Source organism: Perca flavescens, chromosome 6 (genome assembly GCF_004354835.1).
Source record: "Perca flavescens isolate YP-PL-M2 chromosome 6, PFLA_1.0, whole genome shotgun sequence".
NCBI lineage: Eukaryota > Metazoa > Chordata > Actinopteri > Perciformes > Percidae > Perca > Perca flavescens.
The window spans coordinates 30,346,546-30,362,930 of NC_041336.1; the positions used below are offsets into that span (position 1 = coordinate 30,346,546).

General features: G+C 41.9%; 1 protein-coding gene across 1 annotated transcript; it reads right to left on the reverse strand.

Annotated features, from left to right (window-relative positions):
* Positions 1 to 13,748: 13,748 nt before the first annotated feature.
* On the reverse strand, positions 13,749 to 15,757 carry tmem74 (transmembrane protein 74). Its single transcript, XM_028581588.1, has 2 exons — positions 15,682 to 15,757; positions 13,749 to 15,016 (listed from the first exon to the last, which is right to left on the reverse strand). The coding sequence occupies exon 2, from the start codon at positions 14,947 to 14,949 to the stop codon at positions 14,116 to 14,118; it is 834 nt and encodes a 277-aa protein (XP_028437389.1). The 5' UTR covers positions 14,950 to 15,016; positions 15,682 to 15,757; the 3' UTR covers positions 13,749 to 14,115.
* Between the last annotated feature and the right edge of the window lie 628 nt (positions 15,758 to 16,385).

Genomic DNA, 16,385 nt, shown 5'->3' on the forward strand with positions numbered 1-16,385 from the left:
TTTTTTGTCCCCCTGAAGGACATCATGCTACAGTGAGCTCCCTCCTTGTATGGCAGATCTTTGTAGTTTTTGTAACAGAATTTTGTTTTAACGGGGTGATGTTGTTCGCGTCATGCTCAAACTCTTAACCTGCAGGGCCAGTGTCTTTCATCAGGCCCCTTCACCTGAGACCAGAGACTTTGGACGTAGCGCCTGCCCCTATCGACAGCTTCCCTTTACCGCACCAAAAACCCCAAATGATAAGCCTGTCTCCTCATGTGCACATACGTATATGCAGTCTGATGTCACGTATACTTATTCACATGGAGCAATTTTTGCATGTTAAAACTTTTTATGAGCAGGTCGGGTCAAATTAGGCTAGCGGTTCAAGGCAATGTCACAAAAGCAGATATTCGATTTATTTTCAAAACCTCCCCCTAAGCCAGTTAAGTGCCTGAGAGAGAGAGAGAGAGAGAGAGAGAGAGAGAGAGAGAGAGAGCTGACAAGTTGAGACATGCAAGTTGAAACAAACTTAAGCAAAAGTAGAGAGGGTTCTGTTAATATATCATAATCCATCCAGTTGATAATCAATCAATGTAGTCTACATTTGTTCTTCATAGACTAAGTACACTTTTAATAAACCTTGAATGGAAGTGAAAGTATTTCTTTCAACTTACAGGCTGCTTTCCAACATGGCCACCATTGGCATACTGTAGTGTGCAGCACGTGTTATTTAGTGTCTCTGGTGCTTCCACACGCATACAAACTTGTAAAAAAAATATCCATGCTGTTTTGAGTGAGATACGGGTTTCTGAATGTGTCCTGCCTTCAGTCTCCAAGTGAGCTGTTCAAAATTGCCACGGCTTTTTACATCACTAGCCGAAACGAGGTGGCTAACCCATGCTAGCGCTAGCATGCTAGCTCGTTCAGAATGGCAAAACACTGCTACAACACACACTAGTTCACCATAATCTACAAAAGAACTACTCTGTTCTGCAGTTATTCCACGCAAAGTTGGAAGTGGGCCCTCATTTAGAAGAAGCCTCCCAGCTAATCCAGCCTTGTACTGACTGAAGTTGTAGAAACAAACAGTTAGCTGGAATGAACCAGAACAAGTTCACAGTAACGCTCATCAGGCAGTAACACAGTACGTTCAGTTCACGTTCGCCCAAATTCATGAACTATCGTTCAATGAACGCGTTCAGGCACAACACTGCCAATAACTGACAAGAAGGAGCTATTTGAGCCATCACTGCACCAGCGTTAGCACGTAGGCTACTTCCACAATGCGTATTCATGACTCAACAAACTCCTTCTTGTCTATTGGCCGGAACACTCTTTTGTTATGTTTGCAGGTTTGTTTTTGTTGCCGTTTGTGGAGCCTGGGCTGTCTACAGAGACCGCGTTTTTTTACAGTGTGTTCACGGGACAGGCAGCTAGCGGATAGTGAGGAGATGTTTGCTGTATGTGACGAAAAATGTTGTAGCCTAAAAAACACGTCACATCACTTAGAGCACCTTTAAATACAGAAGATAATGCGTGGGGCTTTGAAGTTATTGGAATGCACCGGTGGAGCCAGACAGAGTAACGGAAAGTAAGGTGACTAATTGCTTCTCCTGTTGAGTAATTAGAAATGTAAGGCCATTACGTTTGTCAGTAAGTAGTGCATATTTAATTTCATGTTTTAAGTAACTTTCCCAGAACTATTGATTACAAAGTGAATAAAGCCATTATTCTAATCAGTAAAACCACATTAACAACTTACAGTATCTCACTGTTCATACACACAGAAAGAAAGTATTGCATTGCTTCTCATTTCTTTCCTCTTTACATGCATCTAAATACATTAAAATGACTTTTAATGTTGAGGCATTCAGCATGAAAGTGCCAGTGAGCTATTTTCTTTTCTGTGAAAGAAGACTAACAGCTGTTCCTGAGCAAACCCCCACATGTTTTGCATTGTGAAGGAAAAGGAGGAGATACAGTATCAATTAGCAGAGGAGGAAAGCTTCATCAAAGCAAAATTCCAAAATCACCAGCTGTACAGAGACACCCCGACAATTACGTCCCTGTCCGACAGATTTATTGGCTACCCGGATATCTTTAAGGTCAATAAAATACCTGCATTGCGTGATTTGAACTCCTTGCTCTCACTTTTCCCACCTGATTTCCCTCTGTGTCATTGCAACATGGAGCACGAGGTAGGCGAATATAGGAAAGGGAAACATGAGAAGAAGGGAGAGGAGAGAAGAGTTCCAGAAAGAGGGGGAGGATGAAATGGGGGTGGTGGTGGAGAAAGAGGAGGAAAGCAAATTTGAAGGTTGGGACGATGAGAATGCACTACCTCGCATCGGTGGGCCGTGCCACTGGGAAACTTGAGATGTGAGCAGATACGATTGTTTGCTCGAGTTTCCCGCAAAGAGCCCCCTTCACGGCACAGCGTCGAGGGAGAAGGGGAGGGAGGTTAGCAGGGTGGTGAGGTATTATTGCGTTAAGACATCAGATACAGGGCATCATCATCTGTATATCAGTTGCATAACACTTTGGGTGCCAAGGCACGTAGGTAGAAAAGATGAGAGACAGGGATGGTAGAGGGAGGAAAGAGGTGGATAAAACTGAGGAAGTGCGAAGACAGAAACAGGGGTCAGAGTGATTGGAAAGTAAGAGAAAGAAGACAGAGGTTAGAAGAAGAGAAAGTCAAGAAGAAAGTAGAAGATCTTTGGTTGTAGTTTCTTATAACCTCTCATCAGGCTCCTGGTGTTTTGAGGAGGCCCAGATGAATTATTCAGTTTCTCCTCCGGGACCACCACTCGCTCGTCTCGAACGTTAGAGCACCACTTGTCGGTAAATGCTCACTGGGACAAACAAGAGGTCCTTAAAAAAAGACCTGTGCACTTAACTCACACTACAACCCCCCCCCCTTTTCCGTACCAAGATCAATACACAGCCAGAGCCAGATGTTGCACAATGCCACACTGGGGAAGGAAGGTTTAGAGGAAACCTCCAGAGGAAGTTGTGTTCCTGCATTTATAAATGTAGGCTCATGGGCATGCCATGAGTAGACTTCCATGTCCTTTTTTGTTTTACCATGTACATTCTTACAGAACCACAGGGATTTACAGAGATCAGCACTGTAATATAGGGATTTCACACAGCCTGTTCTCAGGGCAGCAGACCCTCGATGCTGACAGGGCAATAAGTGTGATGCTTTGGGTTCAGGCTGCCGGTTGCATTGTGAGGTCTAATGCTGCCATCTTCAGGTTGTCTTCAGCTATTAAATTACACAAAATAAAGTAGATGAAAGCATCATCAAAATCAAACTCCACAACAAGCACAATGATGAGTGTTGATAGCTGATCAGAATACAGCATGGAAAATCTGCTTAGAATTATAGGAAATATTGGCTAGGATAGAATAACACAATGGAAACATCAACTCCTCATGTGACAAGGGCAGCCAAGTGAAAGTACTCTGTTCCAATAGAAATCACAATTGTCAGATTGACAGCAATCTAGCCCAATGGATTGGATGGTGGGGGTACCCCTTCTAGCCCCGCCCCTGGTTGGACAAGGTTGTTACCATAGATATAGTTTTATATACATTGTTGCACAGACTCTGCTGCTCACTGTACAAAAAGTTGTGAAGTGAAACTGTTTGTCGTTCTATACCCAAACTGTGGGATTTTATTCCTCTGAGGACAGAAAAATCAATTGAGGCTTTTAAGTTAGTGTTGAAAACATTTTTCTTTAGTCTTGCTTTTACCATATAATGATAATTTCTGTTACTACTATGATTTAACTATTTGGGTTATTTTATTCTATTTCTCTTATTTAACTTTGTATTATTTTATTATCCCTCATCCTTTTAAATGCATTTCAATATTTCAACTGTTGTTTAAATGTGTTTAAAAAAATGTTTAAATTCACTGTTTATTATTGTTTTTAACAATGTTGGAAAGTAACTTTTTACTCAAAAACTATGTGCAGTTTTGAGGTACTTCTACTGTACTTGGATATTTACTTATGTGCATCAGTATTGAGAATCTAGTAATTTAGTAATATAACACTGAAAGATGTCATTCTGCAAAATATACTGTTAGTACAAAAATCTTTTTTGTTACTGTAACTAACGTTTTGAATGCAGGAGTTTTACTGCATGACACAATAATAGAAAAATATTAGAAAAATAAAAAAAATTTACTTAATGGCCTTAGTGGTGTATTTTTACATTATGGCATTACTTCAATTAAAAGATGTGAATATAATTAAATATCTGATATTCTAGTTTTTGTAATTTAGGTTTATTTCTTTATCTGGAACCTATCCCTTTGCAATAACCTAGTTTACACACAGATAAATGCATACCACTAAACTCTGTGTCTCAACCTGTATCCATGCATGCAGTGTGTGTGTGTGCGAGTGTATGGGTGTGTGTTCCCGTGTGTGTTCACAGTGTCAGCATCCCCCCTCTCCACATCCTGTTGGGTGTCTCCACCAGCCAGTATCATCTCTCAGCAGTCCAGTTTTCACTGGTAACACAACACTCGAGGCAAATGAAATGCAGCGCAGACAATCAGCTCTGCAGTGCCTGCTTTTGGTCTCGGCCTCAGACCCAACACCACCGCTGACTGCGTCAGGAGCCTATCCTCCAATCTGCTGCCTGGCTCTGCGGATTGTCTCGAGCTGATTTCTCTTCTCTAAGCTGAGGGCACATTGGTTGAGTTGAACCCAAGTGGGTGTAGCCAACAAGCTACAGTTTCTGTCTAAGCACAGAAACTTAGACAGAAACTGTCAAACTTGCATGGCAAAGAACTCTGATCAAAATACATATTAATTACAAAGGCGGTGGCATTTATCTCCTTCCTTATGACTATGGCATTCATGATCTTGTAAAGGTCAGCTCCAGGTGGGCCAATATGGCTAATTCGAAATTTAAAGGTCAGTTTTTTGTTGTAGCTGTTTTTAGCCATGCTAGTGGCATGGCTCTAGGAATGGGATAGATAGTATTGGTCCACCACTTTGATCCAGACTAAATTCTATGATGGATTGCCCTGAAGTTTTGTACAGATGTTCATAGTCCCCAGAGGGTGAAGCCTAACAACATTGGACTCCCTCTGACGTTTACACTAGTGTCTATCTATGGTCCCCAGAGGCCTGTACTAATCCTCGATCCCCGGATCTTTCCTGTAGTGCTACCAGCCCTTTCCAGTAAAATATCTCAACATCAACTAGATGGACTGGCATAACATTTTGTACATTCATGGTTCCCAGATGGTGTATCCTAATGACTTTAATGATCCCATAACTTTTTTCTCTAGCACCACCATCAGGTCAAAATTTCAATATGTCCATTACTTTGGTTTATGACCAAATTCTTGCAAATCTAATGTCTTTCTGTTGTGCATTTTCTTAGGCCGATTTGTTGAATCAAAAAATCTTCAGGGAGACCGAATGGTGCAATAATAAGATCTTTATTCAATTGAAAGAGCCTGAGTATTTTCTGCAGAAAATGATTGCCCTTCCTTCAACATTCGGTCCTTTTACCCATTGCCACAAAACACTTTCCACAATTTTCGGCATCAGTTGTAGCAAATGTAACCATTACGCATAGGCAACACTAAACTAAGATGGTAAATGTGGTAAACATTACACCCACTAAACTAGGGGTGTCCAAACTAAGCTTGCAGGCCATCAGCAAGCCATGAGCCCAACACTATCTTAAATTGCAGTTTCTTTTGTGAATGATAGATGTCACCATTACCATGTGTAGGTAATTTGTGCACTCTTTCTATACAGACACTAGACATGGCAGCAGTACAGAGAAATTAAAAGGGGAATGGAAAATGCAGGAGATTCCAGAGACAGTGGAAAAATGACTACAGTGTAGAGTTACACCCGATGATGCTACGGCCATGACAGGTGAGTGGAATGGAATGAAATCCCTGGTGTACAGTAAAGTTAGGGAGTCTATAGAGGAGTGGCCGAGGAATTGCAATGTATTATGCATCAGAAAGCTCTAGTGAAAACTAATAATCTCATTAGATCAAGAGTGTTTTGAGAGAGTGCAAGTCAGGAGATAATTCTGAAGTGGTTCTAAAGTGACTCTAAAAGTCACAGCCTTGTTGAACTGAGCAACCGTGGCCATCTAAACTCTAGAAAAGCTTGCAGGTAGAAGATGGGTGTAAAATGTGTGAAGAAAGGCAAAACACACAGACACACATTATGTTCTTTGTATTTAGGTATAAATGTGTCTGAGACTGCTCAGCATGCCTTTTTAGGGAGGGCACAATCACACTAGTCAAGAAGACATCATCCTTTGCAATGCAAGCCAAGCAGTGATAACTGGCGTCTTCGTGGAGATCATCAACGAGAAAAAGTAGATGAATGCGACAAACAACGAAATTAAGAAATTGAACTTGAGATTGTGAATGCAGTTAGCCCTGCTCTCTTCCCCCGTCTTTGTTTATGGGCTCAACCCGGCCTGCGAGCACTTTCGTAAATGTAATCAAGTTAATCACAGTCGTGGGCTGTGACTAATCACGATTAATTGCAAATTTAAATCCTAGGATTTACTTGTGAATGTGCGGTGTTGAAATAAATGAATGCATGACAAAGTGGTTTAAAGAAGCAAATTCTTTAGTTATATTATCTCAACCATTAACATTTATTAAACATGTGTTCAATAACAATCTTAATTTGTCGAGGCATCCATATGAACTGCAGACATATTTAACAGTAACCACCAACTGTTACAAAGTAATGCCTGCTACAAAGTCACAAAAAGCTTACCTGTAATTTTTTGCATAGTAACATCAATTCAAATGAATGCAAACAATAAGTAGGCCTATTTTAGAAATAGACCTCTTCTTCTGCAGATTGTTGCCTGCCAAAGAGAACAGTCTTTACATGGCACTGTTGAGGCAGGTGTAGCCAAGTACCTTTTTGCAATATGGGCCAGCTTACCATATACACCTGCTTGTTGACGACCATGTCCAGTGGTCTCCAGTAAGTGCAATAAAAGTACCTTCTGCCAACTGCCTCACTTTCGTAGCTTTTTCAGCGTCGTACAGTTCATGTATTCTCGTAACAATAGTTCCCCTCGAAGGTATAGCTTGTATGTATCTGAATGATGTCTTGAAGACCCCGGTCCTGAACTACGTTGATAGTCCTGCAGTCTGTAGCGACCCATTTAGCGATTGCACTAGTTAGCTTTGCTGTTGTCGTTTTGCTGACAAACTCGCCCCGGCCGCACTCCGCCAGTGTCGTTTGATGAGCACGGCTTGTTGACTCTGTCTCAGCTCTAGCATCTTTGCTAACATCAGCAAAAATGTGTTTTCGCCCGAAGATGGTACTTCAAACGTGTCGTGCTTCGGTGGAAGGACAGTTCATAACTGCAATAAGTGCACAGAACTTTGGTTTTATCAAAACTTTCATCTGGAAGCTTTTTATAACGAAATATTCCGTTCGGCAGAGCGGGCGCCGTCTCCTCTGTCATCATTTACTCGTGTTTGCCGAGGCACACGTATCACACGAAGCGTAACCATCCGAGCTGCGATAACGGGAAGAGCTTGGGGTCAAACTTCATAAAATGCTTACTTTACATTAAAACAAATAATAACATGTAAATTTTTTTAGATAAATCGCATGCATTGACGCCTAAGAGCAGCCACTGCCAGGAAAACGTAGAAACATTTTAAACGAATACAAAAATGCATACACATCAGATTTATTATTTACCAACAGACATTTTTTTTTCAAATCATTGTTTCTCTATGTTTCTTTTAATATTGTGATACAATATTGTATATTGAGCTTTTTATATTGATGTTATTGTACTGTGAGTTTTTGGTATTGTTACATCCCTATGTCTTTCCATTGCGTACTGTTGGTCACATGTTGTAAGAGGAGATAAATGAGCTGATTTCTTGGCTCACTGATGAAGGCCACACTCTAGCCCACTTACAGTATTTACTGTAGCAAACCATCAAGCAATCATTATTTACTGTAATTAGAGGTAAATGCATAGGCATAATGGGGGAAACAAGCTACACAGGAGGCCATGCATGACGAATAACTGGATTAGCAATTTGATACAAATTAAATCAATGGAGCCCAGCAAGACTACGTGATTTATAACAGAAGGGACTGAACAGCGAGGTGATCAAGAGGTGAAACAAGCTTGTGATTTGTTTGTGCAATATGCCTACATTACCCCAATCTGCCAAGCTGAAGAGGCATTCAACTCACAACAAATATGATGGTAATGTTATTGTGAAAGCAGCCACTGTGTAACCACATCACTGCCAGGGTTATGGCCTCTGCCATCGCAAACAGTCCATTTTAAAAATCACTGTAGTGGATGATCAGAGTGGCTGAGAGAGACACAGAGAGAAAGAGACATGCAACCTGTATTGCCTTACTGCAGCGGTTGAGTGGTTTTACTGTAAGATTGATCCAACCGATCACCTCATTTCCTCTCTCATCTACCATAGGAGCCAAAGCGCTGATAGTTTATCCGTCTGAGACAGTGATTTTAAGGTGCCAAGTACAACACAGGAAATTATTCTGCAGACGTTCCCGTGTCTGGTTATGGCAGGCCTGATTGCCGGCATCAGTGAAGTTAACCAGTTAGCGGGTGATGAAGCGATTCTGAGGACTGTTTTCGGTGTCAACCATGCAGAACTCGGCTGACCGTCCCGTAAATCCATTTGACATGTAAGAATAGGGTTTTGTTCAATCTTACAACGCAGAATAGGACACTGCTGAACCAACCAGGGTTTCAAAATAGTATGGCACAAGGAAATGAAGAGGACCAGATGAGGAGGGGGGCATCTACAGTACAGTAATAATAAACTCAGTTGAAGAAAACACACACACACACACACACACACACAGGCAGAATACACTTGCTTTCATGTCTTTTAATGTCATGTAGAAATTAAACCCTGGGAAAGGGCTTGGATAAACAAGGATGTTCTTGCAGGCAAGATGTTAAGTGCATTCAGAGAAGGCTTGTGAACTAAATTTGCAATACAATGAGCTTTCCAAAAATCCAATATGCACATTAACTAAAAATATCCTGTCTGAGCAGGGCAGTGGAGGGAGCAACCAAGAATGAAGTAATATCCCTGTGGAGTTTGGCTTTAGTCTTCCCCTCCAAAGCAATCAATCGAAGTGGAAATCTTTTTTTCTTTTTGGCCTCACTCTCCAGTGATAGATGGAGGGCAAGCTCACCACAGATATGAATATGTCTGATTGTATGACCAAAGAGAGACAGTTCTTTCTACTGTGAGCCTAAAGCCTGAGTGCACACATGCACGCTGCACACTATTAAAGAAATGGTTCGACATTTTGGGAGAGATGCTTATTCGCTCTCTTGCTAAGAGTTAGATGAGCATACGCTAAATATGAAGCTACAGCCACTTGATTAAAAAAACTCAATGTTACTTAACATAGAAACACAGGACTCTCCTGAATAATGTAACAATCCTGTAGATTTATATTATGACCGGCAGGTAAAATTATATCAACTTCTTTATTTTGAGAAATCCTGTTTTGTCCATCATTTTGGGCAGCTCTTAACAGTACAATACCCATGTTGCTGAATACATCCTAAATTGACCCAGAATTTTAAAGTGAATTGATCAAAGCTGAAGAATGTATTATCACATCTTTTTGAACACAGTAATCTTTAGCTTTCTACCGGTGTTAATGGCACGTTATGGAATTTTAAGCTCAGTGATTGGATGTTTCTTGTCGAAATGAACCTTGGAATTTGTAGTTCGTGTTAGATATTTTTGAACGCAGCTCTTAGTCTTTGATGCTGATGAATAACCAGGAGGGTTTTGTGCTTAACCGAGCCATATAAGTGCTCAAACAATGAGTCACGTAACATTTTCTATAGGAAGAAAATGTATGGGACTTTTACTTCTGGGACCAGGGGCACCCAAAATAGCTTCTCCCACTCGGCAACTCTATCAGTGAGATTTAGAGGTGCTGGTAGGCCAGTTTTGTTACCTTCTTACAGGGCCAGGCTAGCTGTTTCCCCTGTTTTCCAGTGTTTATGCTAAGCAAAGCTAAGCTTTGGGCTGTAGCTTCATATTAAACAGACAGACATGAGACTGGTAAGGATCTTTTCATCTAACATTCGTCAAGAAAGTAATAAATAAGCACATTTCCCGAAACTTTTACCTTTTACTCCTGCTTCATATACTCTTATATTATCTCAAAATTCCTATTGCTCTGCCTGTCTCCATTTTCCAGATACTTTTTATTCTTCCCAGGGTGGGAAATCCTATTTCGAACACATTCCCACATAAACTATTTTATATGACATTTTTGGGGTCAGCACTCAGCAGCACTTTATTCTAAGGTGACACGCAACACCTACACAAAGTCATGTGAATACTCACATACCGGCGCACACACACAGAGTATTGCCAATGACAAGATGGAGGAGTTTAATAACACCTTTGGAAAATTAGCTGATGGCAGCAGCTTAGCTGCTCCTCTGCCTTACCTGAAGGGATCGACTTACAGATGAAGCATACAAATATCAATAAGGGTGATTTAGCTGTGCACTGCTCAAGGATAAAGAGCTTATGCATGAGACCTCTGGAAATACACTTGAGCTTGGCATGTAAAATGCTGTCGCTTCAAGCAAATCCCTTATTAAATCCCCCAAACACGTTTAGTTGGCTGTATGAGGGGAAGCCTGGTGTTGGCTGTGAGGCACGGTGCCAACCATGGAGGGAGACAGAAAGAGAAGAGGGGGATTGTATATGTTTGAAAACCTACAGTGTGGTGCATTACATGCTGCAGATGAATCAGTTTGAAGTCTGCAACGTTAGTGGCTTCCCTCAGGAATTTATGATCCTCTGTGTGTCACAAGAGTGACATTCTCACAGACGATGCCACCTCAAACATATACAGAATAGGATTCTGACACTGAATGGAAAGCACCGATGCACTGCATCTGTAATGCAGCCGTTATGCTGGAGTTTGAATGAATTGCTCAATATTATCATACCGATTGTCTTGGCATTAGTAGCATTGTTGTTGGCTGCACTTTACGTGTTGAACAAGTTTAATTTTACATGAATAAATTGGTGAGAGGGAAAGTAAAAGGAAGCGGTTAGAAATGAGTGTCCAAGCACTTGGGCGTAGCACCTTGCTTCCACGGCCAAAAACACCAGGAAAGCTCGCTTAATAAACGAAATATTACTTTAACATCTGTAATATTGGTTGTTGATTTACAGCCTCTGTGAAGAGAACGAAACAACATTGCCTAATATGGATCATTCATTTTATTACCTTTCCTGGAAATCTCTTCATTTGGCATTTTATTGCCATTTGCACACACACTTGTCTGCTCTGTGGGCACAGTCACAGACACAGAAGATGAAAAGCTGGCACAAAAAAACAGACTTGCATTACTTCATTGCTGCAACCAATGATCTTTGAATGCTAATGCTGGCTGAATACCTCTTAAGACTCCAGCGATCCAGTCTTTTCTAACTGGCACTTAGAATGCATGTGCTGTGACAGTATACATACAACTGAATGACAACACCACAACGGTGTGGCCTCGAGCTGTTTACCATAGCGTAATCAGCCTACGCATCTCATTAAGAGAGGCTGACTCATGCTGTTTGGAATAAGCCTTTGAAATAGGGTCACATAGCCAGAGAACTGAAAAGACAAGAAACCAAGGTAACAGTGACACTAAGAATCATTAGCACTTGTCTTGTGGAATACAATGTTTGGCTGTATTTATGAATATATGCAAATATGAAGTAATTCTAGTGGTTCATGCATGTTTTATGATCCTTACAGGGTAGCCTACACACACACACACAAAAAATGTTTTTCAAGAGAATTGTGTTACTTTTACTTTGAATTACTTTATTCTTTTCCTCTTCAAAAAGCATTAACAACTGCCCAGGAGAAGAATTAGAAGAATGTTGCTTTCACATGGACTCAGCAAAGACAGAAACATCTCCCTCCACCAAGAAAGAAAAGTTGGTTTCTGACTTGTCTGGACACTGGGCATTCACATCTTTACCAAGTCTGCACGTGATAAACCTCTTTTGCTAAGCTTTGTGTGTAATCATCAGCAATATTTTAGTCAGCAAATCACCACGATTAACATCAAATATAACCTTTTGAAAAGAATGACACCTCACTTTGGAAACATAATTAGCTCTTTGAAGTAGTGAAGACTTTTGGAAGAGGTTTTGGAAGTAGGGCAACTCTTTCATGTGTGATTAGGCATTCTTAAGTCCATCGTCACGTAGAGAGGAAGAGAGAATGAGAGCACACAGGTAAGGAAAGGCTCACCAACCTTGAAATGTCACAGGCACTTGGCTGTGGTCATCCAGGACCCTTTCAACACTATGGCTTTATTTTCCGTTGAAAAAGCCCAGTAAAACTGTAAATTACCATTGAATAAAATGAAAATGTTCCTCTTAAATGTGAAATAAGTAGGGTTGGGTATCGTTTGATTTTTTTCCAATACCGGTGCTAAAACGATACTTTTAAAACGGTGCCGGTGCCTAAACGGTGCCTGAACCAGTGCCTGAACCGGTGCCTGAACCAAAATATATGTAATATATTTATAATGTATATAATATAAAATATAAAAAAGGAGCACAAAACGACAGTTGGCGACATTAAAGAACAGCTTGTTTATTGCTAAGGCCATACGGTCAAAATTAAATGATTGATTAATAATGTAATAACAATAACTTATAACAATGACTTATTTCACCAGTAAATTGCTGGTAAATGACATAAACAAGCACCAGATGGGAAAAGGGTATTTTAAAATAACTTAAAATGCACCACAAGACTGGCGAGTTTCAAGTAAATGCACCATCTGTGTTGTTTTTTCCGACAACGGCAGTTGCAGTCACAGTTGCAGTGTTGGAATCCTCTATAGGGAAATACAGTCACACTTTACATTGCTTAACGTAAGCTGTCAGCATTTTAACCATTGTGTTTAATCCAGCTACTAGCTAATGGTAACGTAGCGTCCATGCTACAATGGACGCTACGTGGAAGCAGCAATGCTTTTGAAAAAATAAAAAAAGTCAGGCACCGAAACGTTCGTTTTTATTCTGTCTCGTTACTACCGTTTACATCGGAAACGGTGCCCTATTGGTACCGTGTTTCGGTACCCAACCCTAGAAATAAGCATGTGACCCGTTTCAACTCCACCCTTCAAATAATCGGAATCGAGAATCGATAAGAACCGGAATTGAAAGGAAGAATCGGAATTGGAATCAGAATTGTTCAAATCAAAATGATGCGCCAACCCTATTCGTAGGTGGAGAGTGGTGAAACACTGCAGCAAGTGTCCTGTGGAAGAGTGAAGGTGAAGGAAGAAGGAGGAGAAGAAGAGCAGAGAGGATGGAGCCAGTGCAGAGGAGGGCGAACAGTGTGTGTTAGCGCTGTCCAATGCAGTCAAATTGCTCACTACAATCAAACCGATGTGGAGCTTTGGCTCGGGTGCACGAAGCCGGGCTTACTGGCTTACCTCAGCAATGCACCAGAGTGACTGTCACTGGACATTACCATGTGGACCACTGAGCTGATTCTCCCACATCACAGTGGACAGGGACAGCTTCACATTGCCCCCCCCACTCCCACTCTCCAGCCCTGCGGACACACATTTCCCTTACTCCCTGAAATGTGTCTGTGCACAATTTTGCTGTTGGAGACGTTCACATTAAATATGAATAGGCTTAATAATAAATGGAAGCTCTCAGAGATTGCATCCTGGATACAAAAAAAAAATATGATCCAGTCCAGTGTATGACACAAAAAGCTCTTATTCTCTTGGGTCACTTTTATGGTTCGGTAGCATTTGAAATCATTTGGGAACTATTTGATACCACATAATGTTTATCATGCAATTCCTCAATTTGCATTTGAGTGGTTTTCTTGTCCTTTCTGTTTGCCACGTGGATATAGGCCTACAATACAGCATTCAAGCTATTTTTACAGCATAAGACAAATGTGTTTCAGACTCACACTTTGAATTTATGAATACAGTTTTAGGCTACAATATGTTAGTAAGGGTGTGAATGGCATTAATTCCTTTTATACACAAAAGGTTTGTACACAGAGCAGCATTTTAAGCCAAAGTTTCCTCTACGTCCTCCTCCAGGGACAGATGCGCTGAAGAGTGGCTGGGACTGGATCTAGTTTTCAGGCTGATAGAGCCATACAGTTTGGCTGAACGCTTAGAATAAGCGATGACCTTCCTCCTGTACATTTCTCCCTTCCACATGGAGATCATCAGCAGCGTGGAGAGCACCACGCCGCCCAGCGTGAGCAGGCACAGTCCGGCTATGACGCACCGATCCAGGTGGGCGCCTATCCGGGCGCTCTCCATCTCCAGCCTCTCCATCTCCCTCGCCGACACGCTGTCACGGTCCACCACCACATCCCGAGGCACGGCGTAGGAGATGATCACCAAGGAGATCCCGGTCACCAAGAACGTGACAGCACTGATAAAGCCGTAGTCTATAGAAGTCCCGGGGCCCTCCCCGAAAGAGAGATCGTCCTCGGACATAAAGGAAAACTCTGGTAAAGTCTCGGAGCAAGGCTCGCCTTTGCGCACGGGTCTGTGAGCACTTTTACAACTAGTCTCCGGGCTGGCTAGTCGCAGGTTGACATTCTCATCAATATACGTGAAAGATGTCTCTAATTCCTCGTCGCAACAAACCCGGACTTTCTCCTCGCCGAGGTGACCGAGTTTAACCTCTGCGCCTCCCTTGCGCGGCGCCGTCCTTGGCGCTGAATGACACCGGCCATGGCAGCTGCGGGCCGGGTTACAGCCGCCCTCCCCTGGGTGCGCTCCTCCTGTTGATCCGCCCGACTTGCGGACTTGCAGCGTGCTGGATACCCGGTCAAGGACTTTGGGAGAATCGGGCAGTTTGCCTCTCTCGTCAGCGGGAGAAGCCATTCGTGTTTCACCACCCGCTGGTTCACTATGAGCCTTCCTCCCACGATGTTTTCACTCCACAGCATCCCTAATGGAGGACACATACCAGATCTAAGTTAAATGGCTCATCTTTATTAGATTGTCCTAATTGTAAAGCATGAAACCTTACGGGCTATCCACAACACTTGTAATGCGTAATTTGGAACGATGCGCAAAATGCATACATTTATATAGTTAGGATATACTAAAAACAACAACGCTTTGAAGTTGATTAGATCGTTTAAGAAAATCTAGTTGAAAGGCGCTTATTGTTGCAGCGATTAGCCAAATGCCTCTGTATCCAATTAGGAAAACAATCCACGTATTAACCGAGATCACGCTATATTCTAATTCTGTTTTAAAACGGGTCACAGCCTATAGGCTATAGAATGCAAAGCAAAACGGTGCAAAAACTAAATCACACATACAATATATGAGGCTACATAATTATTATTGGTCTACTTCCGAGAAAAGCATCACGACACGATTCCACTCTACAGCTAGTTTTAATACAACATTATCCAATAGTTCCGGTAATATGCTGTGCCAGAATACTCTTGCACACTTTATTTGAATTCAGCAGAAGACGTGAGGTGCTCCTCTGCATAAGGGTTGGACCAGTCACGCACAAGCCGGTTTTTTTTTAAATCTTTTTTTTCCTAATCCCCAACCAAAACCTCCTCAGACTGCACGAATATAAAGAAATCAACTCACCGCGCTACTTCAGCATCGCTTCCGCCTTCCTCTCTTCATAGACACTTTAAAGCGGGCCAGGGCAGATAACCGGGACAGATAAAAGAGCCTTATCAGTGAATATGCTTTGAATAGATTCTGCTCGATGCTGTGGCGGCAGGCTGCACCGAGGGGAGCTCTCCGTAAGTCCCTCCCACACATAGAGCCTCAGCTGCCCGCGCTGTGGCGCTGAAAGGAGCCTCGCTATCTGTGAGCCGATTGAGATCACTACCATCCAGTCAACACACACAAACACACACACACACACACACACACACACACACACGGGGTGAGGATTTGCAGGGCTGAGGGTGAACCTTTGGATCTGACGCTCATATTTTAGCAATGCCCCTCCCGAAGGAAACATTTTGGGCTAATTTGATGCCACATGTCAGTGGCAGTGCACTGTAAAGCTCACATAGAGGCAAGGAACAGGTTAGTAGGCCATAGGAGATAAAAATACCACAAAGACATAAAATAAGTCTCTTTAGGAGGATTTACAGGAGCTCAAGCGCAATAAGGTTTCATAAGGTTGCTATACTGAGACATTTGAAGTTCCTAGGGATCACACAGGGATGCTATTCTGATTTACAGTTACACATTTTATATCTAACAGCCCAAGTTACAGTATAGACCCTAAGGCTATTTTAGTAATGCCAGAGTGAATCAAAATGATAATGTTTGTG